Source organism: Bombina bombina, chromosome 3 (genome assembly GCF_027579735.1).
Source record: "Bombina bombina isolate aBomBom1 chromosome 3, aBomBom1.pri, whole genome shotgun sequence".
Taxonomy (NCBI): Eukaryota; Metazoa; Chordata; class Amphibia; order Anura; family Bombinatoridae; genus Bombina; species Bombina bombina.
Window position 1 is genome coordinate 808,366,362 of NC_069501.1, and position 26,441 is coordinate 808,392,802.

The following is a 26,441-nucleotide window of genomic DNA, read 5'->3' on the forward strand; positions in this document are numbered from 1 at the left end:
AAAAGAGGCATATGACCAGTAACTATATGATCAGCATATATATTTGTGTAGAATAAACTTTCATAAAAATAGTATTAAAGGCCATGGTCTAGTAGGGAATACTGTGAACCTGATTCCCCTTAGGGCCCTTGGGTTGCCGCCAGATCCCAGCGACACCCCATCTCTACCAAAGTTACAACTGACCACATTATAAGGAAGTATAGCTGTAGGGAAATCATTCTAGCAACAATATAGCACAATAACCCATTATTATAGTAGCTCATGTTAAAAAAAATATTATTTATTAAAGTAGTGGGTTTAAAAGCATAAGTCTCTGATGACTAAAAGATGCAGTCAGAGAACTGTAAATAGGGGGCGGGGCGGGGCGGAGAATAATATAATTTAAATGTTATAAGCTGGTAAAGCAAATGTTAATTGTATCCAAAGTTTACCCAGTAATTGCAGGATGAGAGTTTTATTATTAGTTATAGTGCAATGAGGAGCCTGCATTTTTCATATGCACTGTTCAAAATAAGGTATCAGATCATAATACTATGCACCATATCTTTATATATCTAGTTATCTGAGATCTAGTGTAATAACCTAGCAATTACTAATTTATATAAGCTAAATTTATAATCTATATCAAGCAATTTAGTGCCTTGACATAATATTTAGTAATGGGATCACAGGGGACCCATAGGAATAGCATATTTAATAAGAATAAACATAATTACAGTGAACAGCTCACTTAACAATGGATAATTTTGGATGTGAAAGTCCAATAGTGAGGTAAAGGTATGGGGGGGGGGGGGGTCACAGCTGGGACCATTAACAATATCAGGTATGATATCTGGGTGTTTTGTCTCTCAATTTACTCTATAATCTAACTATGTGGCCTTCAAGTTAAATGGTCTCAAACAGGGAGACAACCAGTACAGTTGAGGCAGAATGAAAAAATAATGGAGTATAGGCAGCTCGCAAAACTTCTAAAGCTACCCATGTGACACACATATAGATATGACAAGCTGGCTATATAGCAATTGCCCTATTCCTAATTTAAATTCAATAGAGTGTAGAATGATAAATGACTCAAGATTTTGCCTGTGGTCACGGCCGCCAACTTAAGTCGAGCCAGGATTACCATAGTGCCAACCGAAATAGAATGTATTCATTTGTAAAGAAAAAAATAACTTTTGGTATGCAGGTTGGACTAATTGGGCTGTATTGAAGGCAAATGAAGCATATATTTATATGTCCCTATATATTATATAATAGATTAATGTAGGCATGTTTAAAAATATATAATGGCCACATCAATCCCCAACTTTTAAACCTGTGAGTAAAACAAAAGAACAGAATAATCTTATAAATGAAACAAACAAATGAAGAGGTGGTACCAAATTTATATAAAATAAAATAAAGTAAAGTGCTAGCAACCTGGTAAGTAGAATTAAACACTAATATGAAAAAGAGAGAGAGAGAATTGCACAAAAATAAGATGCAATTCAAAGACCAGGATAAACAGCAAAACACTATATAATAATAGAAATACTACAATAAATCAAAAAATATGTGCAATTTATTAATAACAAATTTCAGTAAAAAACACTGCTAAACAAAACATGCCTATGTAAATTTCAAATGAAAAAATATACAACAGCAAGAATACAGAGCATACCAACACCCCCACATAAACACACAAGGGACAGACAGACAATACACATGGGCCCCACTTATAACTGAACTAAACCTAAGCCGGCAAATGAAAGTTCATAGCAACAAACTTAATCCTGATGTAAATGAGATGAAAAATGACATGACAGCAGGCCAAAGCAATGGATGGATAACTGATGATGGTAGCTGATGCAATGAATGTAAACAGTTCATAGATGAGTAGATGGATAGGATGATTGGTAATGAAAATGATCATACAGTCAAAGACTTAGGTAAAGTTGCAGGTATATAGTACAAAAAGCAGAACAAATGCCAGTATATCAGAAGCATAAAGGTGGAGAGGTTTGGCGGGCATAATTCAAATAATAGTTCAAATATACATTCCAGTTGGGGGCGAGAATGTAGCCAGAGAGCTACAGCACATGACAGGCAGTAAAATAATACTCCAAGCCCCTGATGTTGATCACTCATGCGATCCTCCCGGTCATACTTACGACCGCACCTCACCGACTACCACCAATTCTCTGACCGGCAAAGATAGCAAGTCAATCGTGCTGGAGTTTGTTGCTCTGCATACCAGTAGTAGGGGTATCCCACGGCAAAACACGCTGCTCACCGACGCGTCCTACTGAGCGTTTCACTCCCGATCTGCAGCAGGGAGCTTCTTCCGGGTTGTGACGTGTCATGTCATAGCGTCTCTTTTTATTGGTTGACAAGCTTTGAATCCAATACATAACTGACTATGCCTTAAAGCGCAATACCAAAAGCAAATGAGAGGATCAGTTACAAAAACAAGAACAAAATAAATGTTGCAAAGAAAAACTTTTTTCCTTCATGCACCGCAGGAAACCAAAACTGCAGTGTACCCAGAGCAAATGTACATTTCAATCTTATGTAGTAGAGATAATCAGAAAGATACAGTCTCACCTCTGCTGTCTTCCACCCGGGGAGCTTTAAACTTACAGCAGGGTCCTTTCCAAGCAGAGCCGGCGTCATATACACCTTTTTCTTGATCTGTATCTCCGTATCTCATCCACCGCTACCCGGCACTTTTCCAGAGGCACCGTGCTTCCGCGCCCACCAGGGGGCGTGTCCAAGTTACAACGGATAATCCTCCAACCGGATAGCTAAACAGGTACCACGTGCGTCATCCCTCTAGACGTCTCCACTCAGTGTCCTCCAATCCTCAGGCTGCCTTTTGTTGCGCCTCTCTATACGGACCAATAATGGGGCTCCACTGGTATCTCAGCGTTCTGTGCTCAGTGTTCAGCGTAGTGGTATTCAGCATATGCTCTGGGGATAATTTGCAGCATATAATGCAGGTACACTAGCGCTCTCAGGGCAAGGAAATCCACCACAAAGAAAGACATGGAGCGCTAGCATATATAAAACATAACCTTTATTATGGTTATTTAAAATTAGGACATAGTCAATCAAAAAAGGACAGAGATGGGATACCTCTGGCTGGCAGGCTTACGCGTTTCGGCAAAGCCGTAATCATAGCATACTATGCCAGCCACAGGTGTGCTTTATATACAAAGTTAGAAACAACACCATTGGTTAAAAGGACATGTCATTTAAAACAACAATACGCCCAGAGAGATTTTTGCATTTAACCCCTTATATCTCGGAGGTGAAAGAACAGATCTATCTTATTACATTATGAGTATATGCCTTAAAGCGGCCACCTTGTTAATCCAAAGTTCACAACTCTTAAAAGGGAATCGCCATAGATGAATTACAAAGGCATAGCATTGAGATGACAGTATAAACCTACCAATACATACAAAACGAACAAACAAAAACACAAGGACAAAAACAATGATAACTAAAAAATAATAAAATGAAAGAATAAAAAATAAAACTTATAATATGTAAATCTATTAGTAATAATTAACTATACTAGAAGACAATATCGATTTAGACATTACATGAAGTGATTGGTTAGTACGCTATATGATAATAAGTAAGAAATAAATCTAAATTACACATATATCAAATAATATTGTAAGTAAATGATAAATACATTTATTTTAATCAAACTAAATTAATATCTTAAATTTGAACCGCCACATCTTAGTCGTGTGTGAGGAGCTGGGCCGGCCACACCGGGTGGCATCAAGTCCCAGAGAGCTTGGAAGAAGACAAGACTGGTACATAGACTATACCATAGTAAGGATATGAAGGATTACATTTACCTAGATAGAGTATGAATCTGAAGGGTACATAAACCCAATAAGTCGATTTTTAAGATAGAAAATGAGTCTTAAGGGTACATAAACCTAATAGGTCTATTTTTTAGGGAGAAAGGATACAAATTCCAATTTTTCGTTTAGTCCACTAGGGGACAGGGTTTTTAGATGGTAAATCCACCGTGCCTCCTTTTGGAGGAGGATAGTGTCAATATCCCCACCTCTTCTATGTGGGTTCACCTTTTCAATTCCTATAAACTCCAAACCATCCAGTTTAGAGTCATGGTATTTAGCAAAATGTCTTGCAATTGGACTGTCATCATCTACATTCTTAATATCATCGCGATGTTCGTAAATCCTTGTTCTAAATTACCTATAGGTTTTACCTACATAGAAGCAGGGACAACTGCAAGATAGAAGATAGATAATGCCCGTACTAGAGCAATTAATAAAATATCTAATCTGATATTTTCTCTGTGTGCTGATCTCAAAACTTTTTGTTCTTTTCACAAAAGAGAAGGCTACACAATGACCACAAGGAGAGCATCCTACTATACTTTGTGAATGACTTACTAGCCAGTTTTGAGGTGTTGCTTTGACAAATTCACTCTTGACCAATAGGTCCTTAAGATTATTCGCTCTCCGTGTGGTCATAGACGGAAAATCTTCAATACAGTCAGACAAGTCCTCGTCCTGGGCCAGCAAATACCAATTATTTTTGAGAATCATTTTCAATTTGTCCCAATGGGAATTATACTTGGTTATAAACCGTACTTTTCTGTCCACAGGGAGTTGGACCCTCTGACTGTAGAGAAGATTAGATCTTTCCTGCATCAATGCCCGATGCCTTGCTTTTTTCAATGTCCTTTTCGAATAGCCCCTTAGCAGAAATCTTTCCATCATCTCTGAGGCTTGTCTGTTAAATGTACAAATATCAGAACATGTCCTACGTAACCGTAAGAATTGTCCATAAGGAATACTGTTTTTTAAATTCGTAGGATGATGGCTACTACCTAGTAGAATACTATTTGATGCAGTAGGTTTTCTGTATACTTCTGTGTGAATCTGATTGCCTTTTTTACTTATAAGCAAATCCAGAAAACTGATACTAGAATAACTACTGGTATATGTCAGAAAGATGTTAAACTCATTTTTATTAAGTATTCCTACAAATTCCTGTAGTTCATCCACAGTACCTTCCCACAATATAAGTATATCATCCACATACCGAATCCATAGGGTCACATGTGCCTCCACCCATGCCGTCAGATCTCCAAACTTAACCTGGTTCTCCCAAAATCCCAGGTGTAGGCATGCATAGGTGGGGGCACATGTGGCTCCCATGGCGGTACCTCTTAGTTGCTTGTAATATTTCCCATTGAACATGAATATATTGTTTTTAAGTACAAAATCCAGAGGTTGGATAACAAATTTGGTATGTGTGCCAAAGTCATTACCCCTTGTTCTCAAAAAGCTCTCACTTGCTTTTATCCCTATATCATGAGGGATTGAGGAATATAATGATTCCACATCTAAAGACACCAAAAGTGTAGATTCTGAGATTACAATGCCATCAATTTTCCTGATTGCATCAATTGAATCCTGAGTAAAAGTCCTCAGCTCAGGTAAGAAGGGCTTCAAAAAGGAATCCATGTATTGGCTGATGCCTTCAGGAGGACCCCCTATGCCCGATATGATTGGGCGTCCAGGGGGTTTGGATGCTGATTTGTGCAGCTTCGGTATCCAATAGAATACAGGCACCTTTGGTTTATCACTGTATAGAAAGCCCTGCTCCTGACTTGTTATGAGATTATTTCTTCTTGCATCATTGAGCATAAACAATAATTTATTGTTAGATTTTAAAAAGTGTCATGAGATACATTTTGATACTGTTCGGTATCCCCCAATTGTCTATTGGCCTCTTCAATGTAATATGCTTGATCAAGAATGACTACATTTCCGCCTTTATCAGCCGGCTTTATCACCAGCTCATTGTGCTTTATCAGATCATCAAGAGCAAGGCGTTCTGCACAAGTGAGATTATTATTAATTATTCCAGTGAGTTGGATCTGTTCCAACTCCACAGATACATTTTTTACAAACGTAGCAATGCTAGGAATAGTTGAAAAGCTAGGCATATACGTGGATTTCTTCTTGAGGCCCGTCTTAGGTTTTATCTCGGTCCTTACAGTGTCATTTTGATCTGTTAACAATTGTTCAAGTGTGTTAATAGCTTCTCTTTCTTTCCTATCTGTTAGGTCAATTGTCGTCCTAGGTTTCATTATTTTATGAAGTGCTAATTTGCGTGCAAACAAGTGAAGATCTTTTGTCACTTCAAATATATCTAATTTGGCACTTGGACAAAAACTCAATCGTTTTTTGTAACAATTTAATATGGTGAAGTTTAAGATTAAATTTTGACAAGTTAACAATATTCATATTTTCTGAGGGGTGGTCACCAAGGAGAGAGTTCTTATTATTAGTTTCACTCAGTTGTACCGTAAGCGGTTGCGCGTTATCATGTGATACCGTCTGTTGTTTGGTTGTACGTTCCCACCTCCCCCTCTTCTGTTTCTTTGGAATTTCTGATGCGAAGTTAATCCTCCCTCCTCTTCTATTCCTTCCCCTAAAGGGATCTGTTCACTATTATTGACAGACTGAGTAGGTTTATCACTATCAGAATCAAAATCAGAATTATCAGTCCCTGAGTCGTCGTAATTTCTTGTGTAAGACCTGTTTCTATAGATATAAACCCTATCTCTGCGGTAGTCTTCCTGATCTCTTATTAACTTTCGTCTTTTTCTACTTTTGAGTTCACCTTGCAATATTTCAATAAATTTTTGAGCCTCTTTATTTAATTTTTCAAAGGAAGAATCACTTTCATATTTCATTACACAATCATATATTTTTTCAACCTCTTTCTTACATTGATCCAGCTTTTTTTCATCCTCAGCAATCATAAGAGCTATTAGTTCTAATGAGCATTTTGTTAGAATCTCATTCCATTTAGAAAGGAATTCAGTATTTGCGTCTATACCTCTAACATTAATTCCTGGATCTAACCTGATCCGTAATCCTTTTGGGATTATCTCAAGTTTTAGGTAATTAGAGAGACTTTGGTGTTCCCATTTTATTTTAACTTGTTTACTTAATTTTTTCTTGTAGCTTTTAAAAGCTGAAACCACATCATTGATAACGTCTTCCTCACCCTCAATTTGGGTTCCCTCTGGTATAGTAAATGCCTCAGAAATGTCTGTCCTCCACTGCTCATCTGATAACTTAAATGCCATACCAAATATGATCACAGCACCAACTCCCCACCACAAGAAGAACTGGTCAGCACAAATACAAATAATCAACCGTAAAGTACAAGTAGTAGGAAAAATTCCTTAAATACAGAGGTACCTCTTCAAGAAACTCTGTGAGTATATAAACTCTTATTACAGAGTAAAAATTAATTACAAACTAAACAAACAAATGAAGAGGTGGTACCAAATTTATATAAAATAAAATAAAGTAAAGTGCTAGCAACCTGGTAAGTAGGTTGTGTTTGGAGATCTGGCGGCATGGGTGGAGGCACATGTGACCCTATGGATTCGGTACGTGGATGATATACTTATATTGTGGGAAGGTACTGTGGATGAACTACAGGAATTTGTAGGAATACTTAATAAAAATGAGTTTAACATCTTTCTGACATATACCAGTAGTTATTCTAGTATCAGTTTTCTGGATTTGCTTATAAGTAAAAAAGGCAATCAGATTCACACAGAAGTATACAGAAAACCTACTGCATCAAATAGTATTCTACTAGGTAGTAGCCATCATCCTACGAATTTAAAAAACAGTATTCCTTATGGACAATTCTTACGGTTACGTAGGACATGTTCTGATATTTGTACATTTAACAGACAAGCCTCAGAGATGATGGAAAGATTTCTGCTAAGGGGCTATTCGAAAAGGACATTGAAAAAAGCAAGGCATCGGGCATTGATGCAGGAAAGATCTAATCTTCTCTACAGTCAGAGGGTCCAACTCCCTGTGGACAGCAAAGTACGGTTTATAACCAAGTATAATTCCCATTGGGACAAATTGAAAATGATTCTCAAAAATAATTGGTATTTGCTGGCCCAGGACGAGGACTTGTCTGACTGTATTGAAGATTTTCCGTCTATGACCACACGGAGAGCGAATAATCTTAAGGACCTATTGGTCAAGAGTGAATTTGTCAAAGCAACACCTCAAAACTGGCTAGTAAGTCATTCACAAAGTATAGTAGGATGCTCTCCTTGTGGTCATTGTGTAGCCTGCTCTTTTGTGAAAAGAACAAAAAGTTTTGAGACCAGCACACAGAGAAAATATCAGATTAGATCTTCTAGTACGGGCATTATCTATCTTCTATCTTGCAGTTGTCCCTGCTTCTATGTAGGTAAAACCTATAGGGAATTTAGAACAAGGATTTATGAACATTGCGATGATATTAAGAATGTAGATGTTGACAGTCCCATTGCAAGACATTTTGCTAAATACCATGACTCTAAACTGGATGGTTTGGAGTTTATAGGAATTGAAAAGGTGAACCCACATAGAAGAGGTGGGGATATTGACACTATCCTCCTCCAAAAGGAGGCACGGTAGATTTACCATCTAAAAACCCTGTCCCCTAGTGGACTAAACGAAAAATTGGAATTTGTATCCTTTCTCCCTAAAAAATAGACCTATTAGGTTTATGTACCCTTAAAGTGAATGTAAACTCAGCCTTCGTTCTAAACAGCAGTCTGTCAAATACCAATAAAAAACCTGAGTTTCATTCATCAATTTTAAATTTTCTAAATGTATACCTTTATTTTCCCTAAATTTATACCAATTTGCGGCTAAACCGTCCTCCGCCCGGCATTCGCGCTCTGTTGCTCATCTTTTTGATTGATGTCTCAATAGCCAATAACGGCTCTAACCAGGGGGGGACCCACCCTCTTCTCATTATGTAATATGTCCTTATCGCGCATGCGTTCGTCTTTGGTGCCTATAATTGACAATGTAAAATTGTCACGGGAGCGCGCAGTGCCTATACGTAAACAGCGGGTGGGACCGCTGTTTACGTAATTTGGTTGAAAATGAGGAAGCAATGAGTGGGAGGAGCGGGTAAGCGAATGAGCGAGATGCAAGATATAAAATAAACAATAAAATACACTTTTTATTATAAATTTATAGCGGCGGTACACTTAATATCAGTAATGACTACAAAACTAGATAACACAAAAGGTAAAAATTGACATTCACTTTAAGACTCATTTTCTATCTTAAAAATCGACTTATTGGGTTTATGTACCCTTCAGATTCATACTCTAGGTAAATGTAATCCTTCATATCCTTACTATGGTATAGTCTATGTACCAGTCTTGTCTTCCTCCAAGCTCTCTGGGACTTGATGCCACCCAGTGTGGTCGGCCCAGCTCCTCACACACGACTAAGATGTGGCGGTTCAAATTTAAGATATTCATTTAGTTTGATTAAAATAAATGTATTTATCATTTACTTACAATATTATTTGATATATGTGTAATTTAGATTTATTTCTTACTTATTATCATCTAGCGTACTAACCAATCACTTCATGCAATGTCTAAATCGATATTGTCTTCTAGTATAGTTAATTATTACTAATAGATTTACATATTATAAGTTTTATTTTTTATTCTTTCATTTTATTATTTTTTAGTTATTATTGTTTTTGTCCTTGTGTTTTTGTTTGTTCGTTTTGTATGTTTTGGCAGGTTTATACTGTCATCTCAATGCTATGCCTTTGTAATTCATCTATGGCGATTCCCTTTTAAGAGTTGTGAACTTTGGATTAACAAGGTGGCCGCTTTAAGGCATAGTCAGTTATGTATTGGATTCAAAGCTTGTCTACCAATAAAAAGAGACGCTATGACGTGACGTCACAACCCGGAAGAAGCTCCCTGCTGCAGATCGGGAGTGAAACGCGCAATAGGACGCGTCGGTGAGCAGCGTGTTTTGCCGTGGGATACCCCTACTACTGGTATGCAGAGCAACAAACTCCAGTACGATTGACTTGCTATCTTTGCCGGTCAGAGAATTGGTGGTAGTTGGTGAGGTGCGGTCGTAAGTATGACCGGGAGGATCGCATGAGTGATCAACATCAGGGGCTTGGAGTATTATTTTACTGCCTTTCATGTGCTGTAGCTATCTGGCTACATACTCGCCCCCAACTGGCATGTATATTTGAACTATTATTTGAATTATGCCCACCACACCTCTCCACCTTTATGCTTCTGATATACTGGCATTTGTTCTGCTTTTTGTACTATATACCTGCAACTTTACCTAAGTCTTTGACTGTATGATCATTTTCATTACCAATCATCCTATCCATCTACTCATCTATGAACTGTTTACATTCATTGCATCAGCTACCATCATCAGTTATCCATCCATTGCTTTGGCCTGCTGTCATGTCATTTTTCATCTCATTTACATCAGGATAAAGTTTGTTGCTATGAACTTTCATTTGCCGGCTTAGGTTTAGTTCAGAGTTATAAGTGGGGCCCATGTGTATTGTCTGTCTGTCCCTTGTGTGTTTATGTGGGGGTGTTGGTATGCTCTGTATTCTTGCTGTTGTATATTTTTTCATTTGAAATTTACATAGGCATGTTTTGTTTAGCAGTGTTTTTTACTGAAATTTGTTATTAATAAACTACACATATTTTTTGATTTATTGTAGTTTTTCATTTCTGTTATTATATAGTGTTTTGCTGTTTATCCTGGTCTTTGAATTGGATCTTATTTTGGTGCAATTATCTCTCTTTTTTCATATTAGTGTTTAATCTTATAAATGAACAGAAACTTTCCACAATTTAGTAACTTTGGTCGGTAGGACACATTGAATACATTTTATAAGAGCTATTGGGATTTATCTGGCACAAGCTAAAACCCATAGAAAATATGGCGGAACGTAATAGAAATAGAAAAATAAAAAATGTCTCAAAATTGCATATACAAGATTAATAATTTACCATCCATAAAGCATTGCTGCAAAAAGGTGCAATTATATAAGAGAAACAATTAAAATGCATCTACCTTTAGGTAAAAAGTAAGCAACCATATGAAATGCTAGAGATGATTAGGTTTCATATGTTTAACAGTTTAAAAGAAGCACATTTGATCTATACATGTACAGGCAGGTATATAGATATAATATTAAAAGAGACAGCCAGCGCTACCAATGCAGACTGAGAATACAAATTACTTAATAAAATCAACAGGAATACTTAGAGATTTAAGGCACAGTGAAACTAGGTATCTATGCATTCTGCCCTATGTAAACAGGGTTTACCCAATTCACCTCAAAAGTCTACATTTGGAAAAAGTCAGAGTGTGTAGCCATGTACTGTACATTGATTATCCCAGTCCTGTGTCTAGGGGAAGCCACCAGTTCTCCAACATGTGCACTATAGGTAAACCTCCAGGGTCCCATCTTAAATTCGATAAATCCACATAGCAGGGTTCTCTGAGTGGTTGGGAATGTAATCGTCCGTTTAAAGCCGATGGCCAGATGGGTCTTAAGTGCTGGGTGTAGATGCTCACTAGGATCTACACGGGAGAGAGATTTATATATAACTGGCTCAGCACAGATAACAATTGTAGGGTTAAACGGCATTGGGGCAGCAACAAAGGGTCGCAATCTCCTACCAGTTCCATGGGTGAGTAGAAAATCACAGATGTACAGAGATTGAGGCCATTATTCTCAGAGGGTTGTTCTTCGTCACTGACATGATCAGCGCTTTGTCGCCACAGTTGTCTTACCCCTAAAATGATCATAAGAGGTGAAGGCCCACTCTTTAACCCGTGAGGTACCTTTCTTGCCAGGGTTACTCTGTTCCCCTTCAATCCTGGGGTAACACTGTGTACAGTGCAACATTTCATTCCTGTTATGGGCTGAATCTTTCATTTGTATACAGGAACCAATATGGCCACACCCGCTCTGGGTGATAAATGTTTCCGCATGGCCGCAACTTTATACAATAGACTTGGTCTTTCCATAGCAAAAATCTGTATGTATAGTGTCCATTTGTATATGGGCATTGTTGTCCAATGTCAGGTCTGTAAAAGCCTCAGATAATGCCTGCGTTAGGTTGCAGAAGTGTTCATGAAGGAGCCGACTCATCTTGGACTCCCATGCATCTAAGACCCCCATCCTGGTCATATCTCCGTCAAAATCACAGCACCAAGAATATCTGCTTGATCTCTTAAGTTCCAGTACACTAGGGGTCCTCTTTTAATGCAACATGGGGTATTTGTGGGTATATAAATCTTCTTTAAATCAAATTTGAGCCTGGAGCTCTTCACAAATGCGACCAGTCTCTTTAGTAGCTGGCTCCGCCCCCCCTGGGCTGCAATTTTAAATATATACGTACAAAAATGTGCCCGTTTACAGGCGCAATAAATTAGCGTTCCACTTGTTATCTATCCCTAAATGTTTACAAAACCTTTCATGAATGAAAGTCCCCATCTTTTACTTAATGATGAAGTTTACCTTCGCTTTAATGTAACCTTAGAAGCTGTAAAGTAGCTAGAGTCCATCTTATTTTCATAAAAGTATTGATAAAATAACTTAGTTAAAGTGATATTAATCTTATCCCACAGTAGTTTGTAAAATTCTGCTGGTACTTGATCTGGCCCCACAACTTTATTGAAACTAGCATTTTGTCTATCGCTAAGGTAACTTCCTCTTGAGATATGAGCTTTTTTAAAAGCTGCAATTCTACTGCAGATATTTTAGGTGTAACAATTTTGTTACACCTATCACTAGATCTATACCCTTAGTTGTATAAATTGCCTGAAAATAATTGAAAAAAAAGCCTGTCTAATATCATGTGGATTGGTATATCTGTTACCTCCCATCCTAATTGCCATACTTATGCTATTTTGCTTCCTATTTTTAGCTTGTCTACCCAAGTATTTTGCAGATTTACCTTGATAGCTATTAAAAAAGCAAATCTTCCTGGATAGTCTTATGTTTTAAAAAAAGCTCTCTTTCCGTTCTAGCCGTATTATATTTCTTCCAAGTAGCTTTCCCAAGGTTTTGGATATACATTTCAAACATGTTTTTAACTTGGTTTGAAAGCTTTATTTCTCAAGCTTTGATCTTTTGCCACCATCTTATTGAATATGCTTTTATTTCACCTTATAAAGAGTCTTTAGCAGCTTCCCAAAAAATCTCAACTTTATTATATTAATTCCTATTGTAAAAAACAAAAAATCTCTCCATAGTTTTAACACAATTTTAAATCATAGGTTATTAATAAGATATTTCAGGAAAGAAAAGTTTAAATTATGTTCCAGATATGCGATATTCAGGTGAACCTCAAGAGCGATAATAGCATGGTCTGATATTACTATATCATATATATATTTTTTCGTTTCAAGCTTAAACAAAGTATCCAAAATTAAAAACAAATCAATTCTAGAAAGTGTGCAATGGGACTCACAGGTATATAATTTATTATTATTATTCTTTATTTATAAAGCGCCAACAGATTCTGCACTGCATGGGTAACAAAGATAAAAGGACAGTACAATATGAGACACCAGACAAAATTTAACAAACAAATGCAGGGGAAATTGGGAGCCCTGTTCCCGTGGTAACTTACAATCTAAATGTGTAGGAGGGTGAGAAACAGTTGGTGGGAACTGCAAAAGTGGGAATAATGTTAGTGTGTTTTTATTTAGGATTCGTTGTGCCCTTTTTAGGTTTTTTTTCTGGAGTTCCTTATGCTAGCTGAGTAGACCGACGAGGTCCACTCAGACTTTCTTCCTTTCGAGGTTGATAAAATGAACAGCGCCTTGAGTCCAGGGCCGGCTCAAGAAATGGTGCTACCTGGGTCCCAGAATGCAATGATGCCCCCCCCCAGTAGTAACATTAATTATTAGCATATCAATCTACTAGCCTGGCCGCTGTCCTTACTAAGCCTGCCTACCTGCATGCAACCAATTTTTATGCACAATTGTGCAATAAGTGGGAAGGACGTTAGGGCAGAGGTGTACTTGTCCCACCTTTTAATGTCACCCCTTACCGATTCTGTGTCTTTCTGCATAATAGTCTGGGTCTGACAGTGACTGACTAAGTCACAGAAGTGCTGCCCCTTGTCAAGTGCTGCCTGGGTCCCTTGGACCCACTTGGTCCCATGGTTGAGCCGGCCCTGCTTAAGTCCCTTAAGGGGGACTGTCCTCTATAGCTTGGGAATTGTTTTCCCAAAAGTAATGAATACAGCTGTGGACTCTTTCCATTTATGAAGAAAAACTTAAATTATGCTTACCTGATAATTTTCTTTTCTTCAAATGGAAAGAGTCCACAGCTCCCCGCCCGTATTTTTTCTGTGGGGCGTCTGTTATTTTTGTTCTTCTAGCACCTTTTCACCCTGATATTTCTTCTACTGTTCCTTGTTCCTCTGCAGAATGACTGGGGGACGAGGGAAGTGGGAGGAGTATTTAAGCCTTTGGCTGGGGTGTCTTTGCCTCCTCCTGGTGGCCAGGTTCTTAATTCCCAAAAGTAATGAATGCAGCTGTGGACTCTTTCCATCTGAAGAAAATAAATATATCAGGTAAGCATAATTTAAGTTTTTAAAGGTACTACATAGTTGGGGGTTCCCAGCCTTTACACATAGTGCTTTACTTATGAGTTTAACACCATTAATGATGGAATTCAGTGTCAAACTCACTATTTTTAATGCCTTATTACCCCTTAGCAGCCCTCCGTCTATTTTAGTCCTGAGTTTACTATTTTTCCTCACAAAACAAAAAAGCTACACCGTTTCTTTTAGAAAACCACAAATTGCCTTATGCAGTAACTGGTTCAGCTCATGATGGATGTCTTTAGGGTTGGGGACACAAGGAGGATCAAAGGGGTGTATTTAATAAAATATGTTTATGGTGTGTTTTATTGTTTTTTCTCACAGGCCTTAGCCTACACATCGTTCCAGACATTGGCCCATATTTATCAAGGTCTGGCGGACCTAATCCGACACTGCGGATCAGGTCCGCCAGACCTCGCTGAATACGGCGAGCAATACGCTTGCCGAATTCAGCATTGCACCAGCAGCTCACAAGAGCTGCAGGTGCAATGCCACCCCCTGCAGACTCGCGGCCAATAGGCCGCCAGCAGGGGGGCGTCAATCAACCCAATCGTACTCGATCGGGTTGATTTCCGGCGATGTCTGTCCGCCTGCTCAGAGGTTATGGAGCAGCGGCCTTTGTGACCACTGCTTCATAACTGCCGGGGCATCAAGCTCCTTTCGGAGCTTGATAAATATGCCCCTTAGGCTCCACTCGCCTTTGGCACCCTTTCTCTCTCCTTCACTGGATCTCCAAGTGGTTGAAAATTTACTCTGAGTCTGTCTCCAGACCTTACAAGCTATCTGGGTCCAGTTTTAACCATTTATATGCCCAGGAGGTGGGTGAGTATCCTTATAGGAGCTGCTGAGGGGGTGGGTAATAGAAAAAAAAATTCTGAGGTAAATTGTTTTACCTTTTTCTCTGTCTTCTGGGGATCTGAGGTTTTTATTTTAGGCTGTTTGTTGTATTTTGTGCAAATACACTGATACTATAAAGTTTTGAATATATCTTTATTTCCAACAACCTACAGTCTTGCTTATTATTTTGCAGTCATGTCTGTACTTCCAGTTGATTTGACTGACCCATTAGAAGGGACCCCTAGGGAACATACTGCAGCCCAAGAACTTTCTGCAGTTCATTGTCCCTGTTTATTATACAAAACTGTTCCAGTGGACCAAATTTAACCAGTGAGGTACTAATTGTGTCCCATATCTCCAATTCATAAGCGATAATCCTGTCAGACAATTTGTGCCCATGTCTGTTTTTGCTCGCTTTTCTCTCCGTCCTCTACAATTGTCCATCCTTCAACAGTGGTCAAAGGATTGTTTCCATCTGGAACAGCAGATAGAGCTAATTTCTTCAGTTAAACAATCTCTCTGATGGTAGAGGAAAAGTCCCTATTTGACCCTTGGAGGTTCTTTTCTTTAACCTATCTGGACCGTAGTCACTAAGGATGCGTCTGATGGGTTGGTGCACTGTTTGGGAGTCTCGAAGGGCACAGGAAGTATGATCCACTCTGGAGGCGAGGTTACCTATAAACATCCTAGGACTTTGTGTGATTCTTTGGGCCCTTCAATCTTGTCCCCTTCCCAAACAGGAGAAATTAATTTGTTCCAGTCAGACAACGTAATATCTGTGGTGTACATTAGTCATGACGCAAAGTCCCTTAGCTATGCAAGAGGTATCTCACATTCTGTCTTGGGCAGAGGAAAACCACTGCACCCTATTGCTCATTAACATTCCGTAACTGATCAATTGGGAAGCAGAATTATCTAAGTTGTCAGTCCGTCCAGCCAGGGGAATGGTCTCTTTATCAGGACGTGTTCAATTAGGTAATCTGCTTCCCAATTTATCAGTTACGAAATGTTAATGAGCAATAGGGTGCAGTGGTTTTCCTCTGCCCAAGACAGAATGTGAGATCTCATGGCGTCCAAATTGAACCGCAAACTTCCGGTTCATTGCACCAGGTCAAGTGATCCAAGAGCTCACATGATAGATCCCCTAGTCTGCCCTTGGAACTTTTGTCTGGCCCATCTATTTCTTCCGTTTGTTCTTCTTCCAGGAGTAATTGCAGGAATTAAACAGGTATTGTCTTCTGTGGCCCCGCAGAACTTGTTATGCGGACCTAATACAGCTGTCATCTCTTCCTTCATGGGCTTTACCCCTAAGGAAACATCTACTGTGTCAAGGACCCTTGTATCAACTGGATCTTAAATCTCTGAATTTGATGGCGTGGGGGCTGAACTAATAGTTCTCAAAAACAGAGATTTCTCAGATTCTGTTATCTCTACTTTACTGCAAGATAGAAAATCTGTCACGCAGAAAATGTATCATTAATTTTTTAATTAAGATTTGGAAAGCTTACTTTCTTTGGTGTTCTTCTAGAAGTTTTCAGTTCCTTCAAGATGGGCTAGATAAGGTCTTATCAGCTAGTTCTTTAAAGGGTCAGATTTTGTCTTTATCCGTTTTGTTTCACAAAAACTGTCCAAATTACCTGATGTTAAAACTTTTGTCCATGCCTTGGTGAGAATTTGCCATGCTATTAGACCCATTTCTCCTACTTGGAATCTGGTTCTTTCTGTTCTGCAAGGTCCTGCCTTTGAACCTATGCACTCCTTGGACCTAAAGTTATTGTCATGGAAGGTTCTCTTCTAGCCATTTTTGACCTGTCTTCTGATCAAGCCCTCTCAATTTTTTATCAAGATAAAGGGGTCCTTCAGACTAAATATTAATTTCTACCGAAGTTAGTTTTTTCAAAAAATATTAATCAGGAAATTGTTCCTTCACTGTGCTTATATCCGTCTAACCCTAAGAAATGCCTACTTCACAAGTTGAATGTAGTTAGACCCTTAAAACTCTATCTTAAGGCTACTTAAGACTTTTGACAGGCTTCTAGCTAGTTTGTACACTTTCTTTTCAGGTCCCAGAAAGCATCAAAGTCTACAGCAGTGTCCTTGGCATTATGGCTAAAACAGACTATTTGTAAGGCTTACCTGGTTTCGGAAAAACCACCTCCAAAAAGAGTAACTGTTCATTCTACTAGATATATATCTACTTCACGTGCCTTAAAAAATGACGCCTCCTTGGAACAGATTTGCAAGGCGGCAACTTTATTTTCTCTTCATACCATTTCTTAATTTTACCATTTTGATATTTAAGCTTCTGCCGAAGCTGCTTTTGGCAGGAAAGTCCTTCAGGCCGCAGTATCCGGCAAATATGAACTGCCATTATTTTGTCCCACCCGTCCTTAACATGGTTTCTCAGCTTCGGTATTGTATTCCACATGTTTTTTACACCTATGGACTATACTCATCTTACGAAAGAAAACAGACTTTGTACTTACTGATAAATTTCTTTCTTTCGGGATGAGGAGAGTTCTTAGGATCTGCCCGCATTTTTACTAGATGGGTGATAGTTCTTATTTTCACCTCTTAACCCTGTTTTCTGTCTTTCCTACCTTTTCTATCTCTCTCCTTTGCTCAACTATATGTAAACTGAGTGGGGAGAGGAGGTAGGAGGGATTAAAGCTCTTGTAAGGGTTCTTGACCTCCTACTAGTGGCAGGAAAAATTTGCCACATGTTATGGACACCTATGGACTCTCCTCATCCCGAAAGAAAGGAATTTATCGGTAAGTATAAATTCTGTTTTATGTCCTCTTACAGTATTAAATATGTCTGGAGTAAACATTTCTTTCATACTAAGCTAGGGATAATTTAACCAAAAGATCCAGCTGTCTGCCATGATCACTGAGGTTCCGCTGTAGCATAGTCTTGGCACTATTAAAAAACATGATTTTTCACATATTAAAAACATTTTAGAAAAACTCAGCTTATTACCTTCAAATTTACAAAACACAGTTTTCCATATTTCGGTCAACTACTTTCATCAGTTCAAAAGTTATAAGCATTTGAAGTACTTTACTTGAATTTTGGCTTTAAAGTAAAATAAAGATCAACAGATCTGTTCATATTCTTACAACTATCCTGAAAAATGATGAGCCACACATTTTACTCTTTTAATGTTAGTGAATCATCTTCATCTACAGGATACCATAAATTATATTTGTGCTGTTCTTTTTTTTTACACTACACCGGTATATTAATTTTATATATATATGATATATATATATATAAATATATATATATATATATATATATATATATATATATAAAAATAAATATATATATATATATATACACATACACACACAAACACCCACCCACACACACACACACACACATATATGTATATATATATATATATATATATATAATTGAGCTTTTCTTAAAAGCCAATATATTTTCACAGTACTCTCTGGCAAAGAAAATAAGGGATGTCTGAATGTCAAGGGGTTAAGTATGTGAAGGGTTAAGAAGGGAAGAAGCTGACCCCTGACGGCAACAGCAAGCCAGGGGTTTGAACATATCTTTAGTAATCACCTGGACCATATGCAGCATGTGACCCATCATTTGAAATACCATTCCCACCTTCTATGTTTGGAAATAGAGGATATCTATCTATCTATCTATCTTTTTCATGTATTACAGAATGGTTTCTCACCCTGTCTTTTAGGTCCCCGAGGTACGTCTTAAAAGTCTCATAGCTCTTCAAGGACTCTATGACAAAAAGGATTTTGTTTCCAAAATGGATCTCTTTACAACCCGGTTTAAGGTAAAACATTATTAGTGGTCATCCTAAATATTTTATCTTTAAGAATTTATTTTGATGCTCTTTGCCAGATTTTACAACTATGTATTCATTAGCATTCTATAAAATGTGTTCCATTATTAGAAATCAATTCTTTGTAGGACCCTGGGCAAGATAAATTTCTGGGGCCCCTCAGCCCAGCACCTTATTCCCGTCCTTATATGCCCTGCCCCCTGTATGACAAACCCCTGTCCCGACATTGAATGTGTTCTCTATAAAGAATAAAACTATATATTACACTTCCTGGTACCATAAACACTTCATTAACTAAATACAGGATGTACATTGCACCCTATCAAACCCTCATGCCTGACAGTACATGGCTCCCCAAAGCAAAGGTCATTGCTGGTTCAGAATTGATTTTAACTATGCAGGGATAAAAGGAAAAGTGTTCAATCAAAAGTGCATTAATAGAATGCTGTAATGCCCTTTTAATTAGTGTTCTTTTATGTTCATGTAATGCATAATTCCCAGTACTAACATCGGCATCTGCAGAATTGATTCATGTGGTGGTGGTGGTGGGGTAATAAAATGCCCTGAACATAATTATATCTGTGGTAATGTGGAACAGGTTTGTTAATCCCTAATATATAAGAAACCCAGGGGGTTTAATCACCTTAAAAAAATGTATGTAGCCATTAGTAAACTTTTTTGTATATGTCCATTTTTCTTTATTTGCTTTAATATATTTTCCCTATTGCTGTTTTTTTATATAAAAGGTTGTTTGAAATAACTCTTAAAACTGATGCCTACTTTTATGACATTATGTCAGACGCATGGCTACTACAGCCCACTTATACCAGTTACATGCCAAAATTAGACCTGAATTAGATACATGGACCCTGCACATACAGCCTGTTCAGTCATTCCCACCTGCAGTATATTCTCTCGTTGTTGGTGCGGTTTCACCCTAGAGAGAAGGGCCATGACAACGGGGCCCGTTTGCAGAATTATTCGCCAGTGTTGAATCGGCTCGTAGGACAGAGCCGCAACGTTGCTATACCAGAACCTGTTATGTTAATACTCCAGCAGGGGTAGATGCTATAAACATATTGACTGTCTCGTTTGTCAGCTATCAGCGAAGCCAAAACCTGTTAACGAGACACAGCTGTCCATCGGGTATCATACCCTGTAAACACCGCAAGACAGTGCGCAAAGAGACAAGAAAGAAAAAAACCTGTTTCCAGCACTTCTGTGGTACGAGTGAGTCCCGGCCCGCTGTGGGATTGCTGTATCCCCTCGGGCTTGGCTCTCGTTTCAGCTCTTCGTCCCGGTGAGGGCAGTTCTCTCGATCTGTGGAAGTGATCGTAACAGTTGGATCTTGCTAGACTCCCTCTTCCAATCAGGGAGTAGGATAAAGACAAGCCCACAGAGACAACCAATGAGAGCCGGAGGTGTGTGGAGAGGCGCCAATACACAGCAGGACATCATATCACCGACTCCAGACACGTAAGAGTCCTACTGCTTTGCTGACTACTGCATTGAATAAGCGGGTCGACAAAAAAGATCTGCGGGTATTGGCTGTAAAGGTACTGTTCTACTCAAGCTTTTACGGAGCTCCATTTAGTTAAAGGGGACTATACAGCCTATAGAGGTTAACTGCTGTAGTGGTGGAGTTGCCCGGAATTTTGGCTAAAAGAAGCATACCCTGAAAGAAGCCAGATTATATCTTGTTACTGCTTGCTAGGAATTTAATGAACTATTGACTCATAAGGCTAATACAAAAGAACTATGCTGATTATACGGCCGCTCGTTATAGCTGAAAGAGCATGTTAAAAAGTTGCTATAGTTTCATCTCAGAAGGCCTAAGACGAGTTTGTTCTCTGTTTCAGATAAGGCAGTAACGAATTTGAATCCAAGAACTTTTTTCTTATTTACAGATTTTTGTGCTCTCTTTTGTTCTAATATTTTTCTTTTTTTTTTTTTTTTTTCATATATGCATGGATTAGTCATTTTATTTGTTGTAACTTTGTTTATATAACTACAGGTTGTTTCAAAGGTTAAGCAAATTATTCTGTTATTTTTTTTTTTTCTTCCTTTTTTATCTGTTTATTCTCTAGAGGCTATGTGCAGATGAACGCAATTATAGCTACTTAATATAATCTGAGGCTATGAGAGTATATAGATAGCTGATATAATTTTCTGACATATATAATATAAAAATAAGAAACCAGAATTGTTTTGATAATGACCAGTTAATTACTATGAGTATATTGTATATATTGTGTGTGTAGTAATTTTGTAAGAAACTATGATTGTTCTAGAGAATTTTCTCTGCAAAGAGGTATTAGGCTAAGTGCTCTATTTTTTTCTTGTGGGACATATTTAATCGTTTATTTTGTATAGGGAGGAAGGGGAGATTAGGGAACGAGAAGATGTGTAGAATTGCTATCTAACTAGTTAGGTGTGTGAAGTCTCATTTGCTGGCTCTTTTTGTTGTTTCACTTTTTTTTTTTTTTTTTTTTCACGTTTTTATCTGCACCATTCCTGGGTAGCAACAGGGAAGGGGACAAGATTAGATTGCACACGGATTGTATATATTTGTTTAATTTCACTGGTAGTTCAGTCAGGCCTAGACAGGCCAGCGTAGTAGTGTTTGAATTTTCACATTTTTATGGAAAAGTATATCACTCAGGTGAAATTGAGTTCATAATGCCGGCGAAAGTAAAGGACAAAAAAAACATTAAAGTAACCGATACTAGTTTAGACTGCTCAATGGAGCCTAGCAAAACCACTTTAGGTACACAGGAATTAATATCTAAAATCTCAGACATTTTCTCCCCCCAATTTGAACTTATTAAAAAAGAACTAGGGACTATTTCCTCTGAAATCTCCTCTCTATCAGCGGAGGTAAGACAGTTTTCAGTTAGATTAACTGAGGCAGAGACAAGAATTTCAGATATAGAAGACCAGACACATATACTTTCTGAGATGTCACAGAAACAGGAATCTAAAATTAAAAACATGCAGTTGCGCCTGGAGGATCTGGAGGATCGCTCCAGGTGTAACAATATTAGAATAGTTGGTCTCCCGGAACTAGTAGAGTACGAATATCTATTAAAATTTACCTCCACTACATTACCCTTAGCAGTAGGGATGCCTTCACATATGTTACCACTTTCGATTGAACGGGCGCACAGATTAGGTCAGAGAAAAACATTGCCAGATGGAGCATTGAAAAATAGAGTTTGTCTGTTTAAACTCTTAAAGTATCAAGATAAAGTGGAATTGATGAGGCGTTTTAAAACATCTGAGCCCCCTCTTTTTGCAAACAGCAGAGTATTATTATTCCAGGACTTTTCCTCTGAGACCTCTTCTAAGAGGAGAGCGATGGCTCCCTTTTGCACACAACTAATAAATAGAGGATTAAAAGCACGTATGGTGTATCCTGCACGTATTATAGTTGATGCTGAAGGTGCCAGGTGTTCCTTTGAAGAGGTCACGGAGGTAAAGAAATATATAGAGACTCTCGAGAAGTGATATGGTCTAGCTGAATAGGATAGACAGGAAGAAAGTTGACCCCTTGTTGAATCTACATGCAGCAGGACGATATGTTGTCCTCAGTAGATAGTATAGCAATTTGTTTTCTCTGTTTTTATTTTGATCGGCTGTGTGTGTTTGAGGGTTTTTTCTTATTTTTTTTTATTTTTTTTCTTTTCTCCCCGTTTGGCCCGCTCTCACCTCCCTTCCCTACCTAGGGTGTCAAATATGGAAGGCCTCTCCTTTATACTGTATATTTTATATTGTCTCTAGGCCGATAATCCTTGATTTATACCCCGCATGATATTAGATGGATGAGGGAATTAAAATATTATCGTGGAATGTGGGGGGGGATAACCTCCCCCATTAAGCGCAAACTTGTCATTAAAACCCTAGCGTCACATAAACCAGATATAGCCTTGTTGCAGGAGACCCACCTTAAGGAGTTTGAAGCAGCAAAATTGAAGATTAAATGGGTGGGCAAAGTAATTTCTACCTCAGGGCCCAGTAGAAAATGTGGGTTAGCTATTTTACTACATAAAGATCTAGATTATAAGATTGTTAAGTTAGAAATAGACCCGGCCGCCAGATATATTTTGTTACAAATCCAGCTAAAAAATATAAAATTAGTGATATGTAATATTTATGCCCCAAATAAATTCTCCAGGGATTTTTGGGAAAAAATAAAAATCAAATTATTCCCTTTTTCCACTGGAAATCTAATATTAGGAGGAGATTTCAACGCAACCCTTTGTCCAGTATTGGACAGATTCTCTGATAAGAATAGATCGGCCCAGGAAAGAAATGCAAAATTTTTAAAACAATTTTGTACCCAGCTAAAATTAGTAGATATATGGCGATTAAAAAATCCAGATAAATTAGTATTTTCATGTGAGTCTATGGCTCACGGTACATTTTCTAGAATAGATTTTTTTTTAATCTCTGAAATATTATCTGTTTGGGAATTAGAGGTAGAGGTGGGAGATATTATAATTTCAGATCATGCAATTATTTCACTATTCTTCCCAATAGGTAATAAGGAAAGGGTAAAAATACCTGGTTTTGTCTTCCCTCGCTACCTCTATACCAATGCTAAATTTGTTAGTTATTTGAAAGGATCCTGGCAGCGATATTATATGGAGAATATAGAGTATCTTAACAAACCGGAAATTTTATGGGAGGCGTATAAATCAATAGAAGAGGAAGCAAAAATAAATCTCCATTTTAGAGGTTTATATGGTTGCTCAGCTAAATATCTGGCCAGACTTACCAAAACTAGAAAAAGAAAAAATCTTATTCTTGCTATTCGAACAACTAAAGGTAGATCAACAGAATCCAAAGAGATTTTAGAAACTTTTTTTAACTATTACCAACAGCTGTATTCAGCGATAGAAACTGATAATGTGAATCAAGATCTTTTTTGGAATACAGTAGTAGTACCTAAAATATCTTTTGAGGATCTAAACGAAATTAATGTGCCGATTTCTATAGAAGAAATCAGAAGCGCTATAGATAATTTAAAGTTAAACAAAGCTGCAGGCCCAGACGGTTTCCCCGCTGAATATTATAGATGTATTGGTGAAGATATACTCATTTTCTTAGAAAAACTCTTTAACTTCTATTATTGTACAAAAAATCCAATTTCAACTTATTTTCTGGCTGCAAACATTTCTCTTATCCTAAAGAAAGGTAAAAATTCTGAAGATCCGGCCTCTTATAGACCTATCTCGGTTTTAAACATAGACTATAAAATACTAATGACGATCATAGTGTCCAGATTATCTCTTTGTTTGCACCAAATTATTCATCCAGATCAATCCGGATTTATGGTGTCTAGAAATCCAACAAAAAATATTCGCAAATTAATTAACCTTTTGGATTACGCAGGGAATGTAGATAAGGGTAAGAGGGAGCCACTTTGGCAAGATTTAGCTATTTTGTCTTTAGACGCAGCTAAAGCGTTTGACTCGATTGTATGGGATTATCTGTTTAAGGCATTAGAGCAGTTTGGATTCAATGGTGAATTTCTTTGGTTTATACATAGAGTATATTGAGTATAGTAATTGTGCTACAACGCGGTACCAGACAAGGGTGCCCCTTGTCCCCAGTGCTCTTTAATATTGCGCTAGAACCTCTGGCTATACGATTTAGGGAAGTGCTATTAGGAGTTTCGTTTGGTACCCACTATCTTAAAACTCTATTATATGCTGATGATGTCTTATTATTCCTGGTTAATACGCAACAGGCTATACCAGAGATACTGCAAATCTTGACGATGTTTAGCTCTTTTTCTGGATACAAGATACATTTTGAAAAAAGTGAATTGATGTGGCTTAATAATATAAAAATAACCCATACGGTTCCATTTAAACGAGTTGAGGCCATTAAATATCTTGGTTTAGTGTTGCATAAAAACCCTACTCTTTGGTACAAAGATAATTTTGGGCCCCTACTTGAAAAGATTGAAAAAGACCTTCGGCTATGGATGACATTTCCATTGCCATTAACAGCTCGCGTCAATCTTGTTAAGACTATCATTTTTCCACGTCTGCTCTACCCGTTGCAGAACTTGCCGCTATTTATACCATATAAAGATTTGAAATTAATTAATGCACTTTTTTCTAAATTCATATGGAATAATAAGAAGCCTCGAATTGCTCTTAAGAAATTAATGCAAAATACTGGGGCAGCAGGACTTGCCATTCCTGATCTTAAACTGTATAATTTGGCGGCTATGGTTAAAATAGCAATAGATTGGCTTTCGGGATCTAGCTTAGTATCATCTATAGATTTGGAATCTTTCCTAATCACCCCGTTTTCGGTAAAAGCCCTTTTACATATGCAAGTGCAGAAATTACCGCAGAATGTGAGTTGCCTCATGTCCTTCAAGAATATAGTTCAGGCCTGGCAAAGATTTTGTAGAATTTTAGATCTAGATTATTCTGTATCAGAGTTTCTACCTATATTAAATAATCCAAGTTTTTTGCTGGGTTTATATCAAAGAGCATTCAAAGATTGGGCTAATAAAGGACTTTGTTATGTAAGACAATTACTAGATGAAAATCATCAAATATTAGATGCGGAGGAGATTTTTAGTAAATTTGGAATACCTAGAACAAGTCTATTTGCTTATTTTCAAATCCGTCACTTTATTTCAGAGCAGAATTGGTATGCTCTATCTTTTGTGGCCTGGTCAGATATTAAGCTGGGTATACAAAAATTTAATTCAGGTGACTCCTCAATTTCTTTGATGTACGACATTATGCTGAATAAACAAAGTCTGATAATTAAGGATAATATTTGCAAATTTGGGCACCATTGATTCCCTCGGTAGATCATGAAATAATTAAGCAGAGCTTTGAGTTAATACGCAAATGTAAAGTACCGGTGGCTTGGAATGAATCACATATGAAATTGATTAATAATTTTTATCTCTCTCCCTGGAAATTAATGAAGATTTATGCCTTTGGGGTTAATGTATGTCCATATTGTGCACATACCAGAGCAGATATATTTCATATGTTCTGGTCTTGCCCTAAAGTTAAACAACTATGGCTCAAAATTATTTACTGGTTCAATAAATCATATAAAGTTACAATTGCCCTTGCAGCCGAGGATATTATTTTTTTATTTCAGCTAAAAGATGTTTTCAATAGTAATACTGTAAATAGCCTTAATATAATTATTCTGGCAGTAAGATTCTGTATTCTTAAAAACTGGAAAGCCAGGTATGTACCTGGACTTTCTATGATTTTTAAAACCCTTCAAAATCA

At 37.6% G+C, this 26,441-nt stretch overlaps 1 protein-coding gene across 1 annotated transcript in view; it reads left to right on the forward strand.

The window, feature by feature from the left end:
- LOC128652530 (cohesin subunit SA-2) overlaps positions 1-26,441 on the forward strand; it is an 851,571-nt gene that overhangs the window by 39,968 nt on the left and 785,162 nt on the right. The window contains exon 3 of the mRNA XM_053705464.1: positions 19,054-19,152. Within this exon, the coding sequence (XP_053561439.1) occupies positions 19,054-19,152 (99 nt within the window). The remainder of the gene's footprint in view (positions 1-19,053; positions 19,153-26,441) is intronic.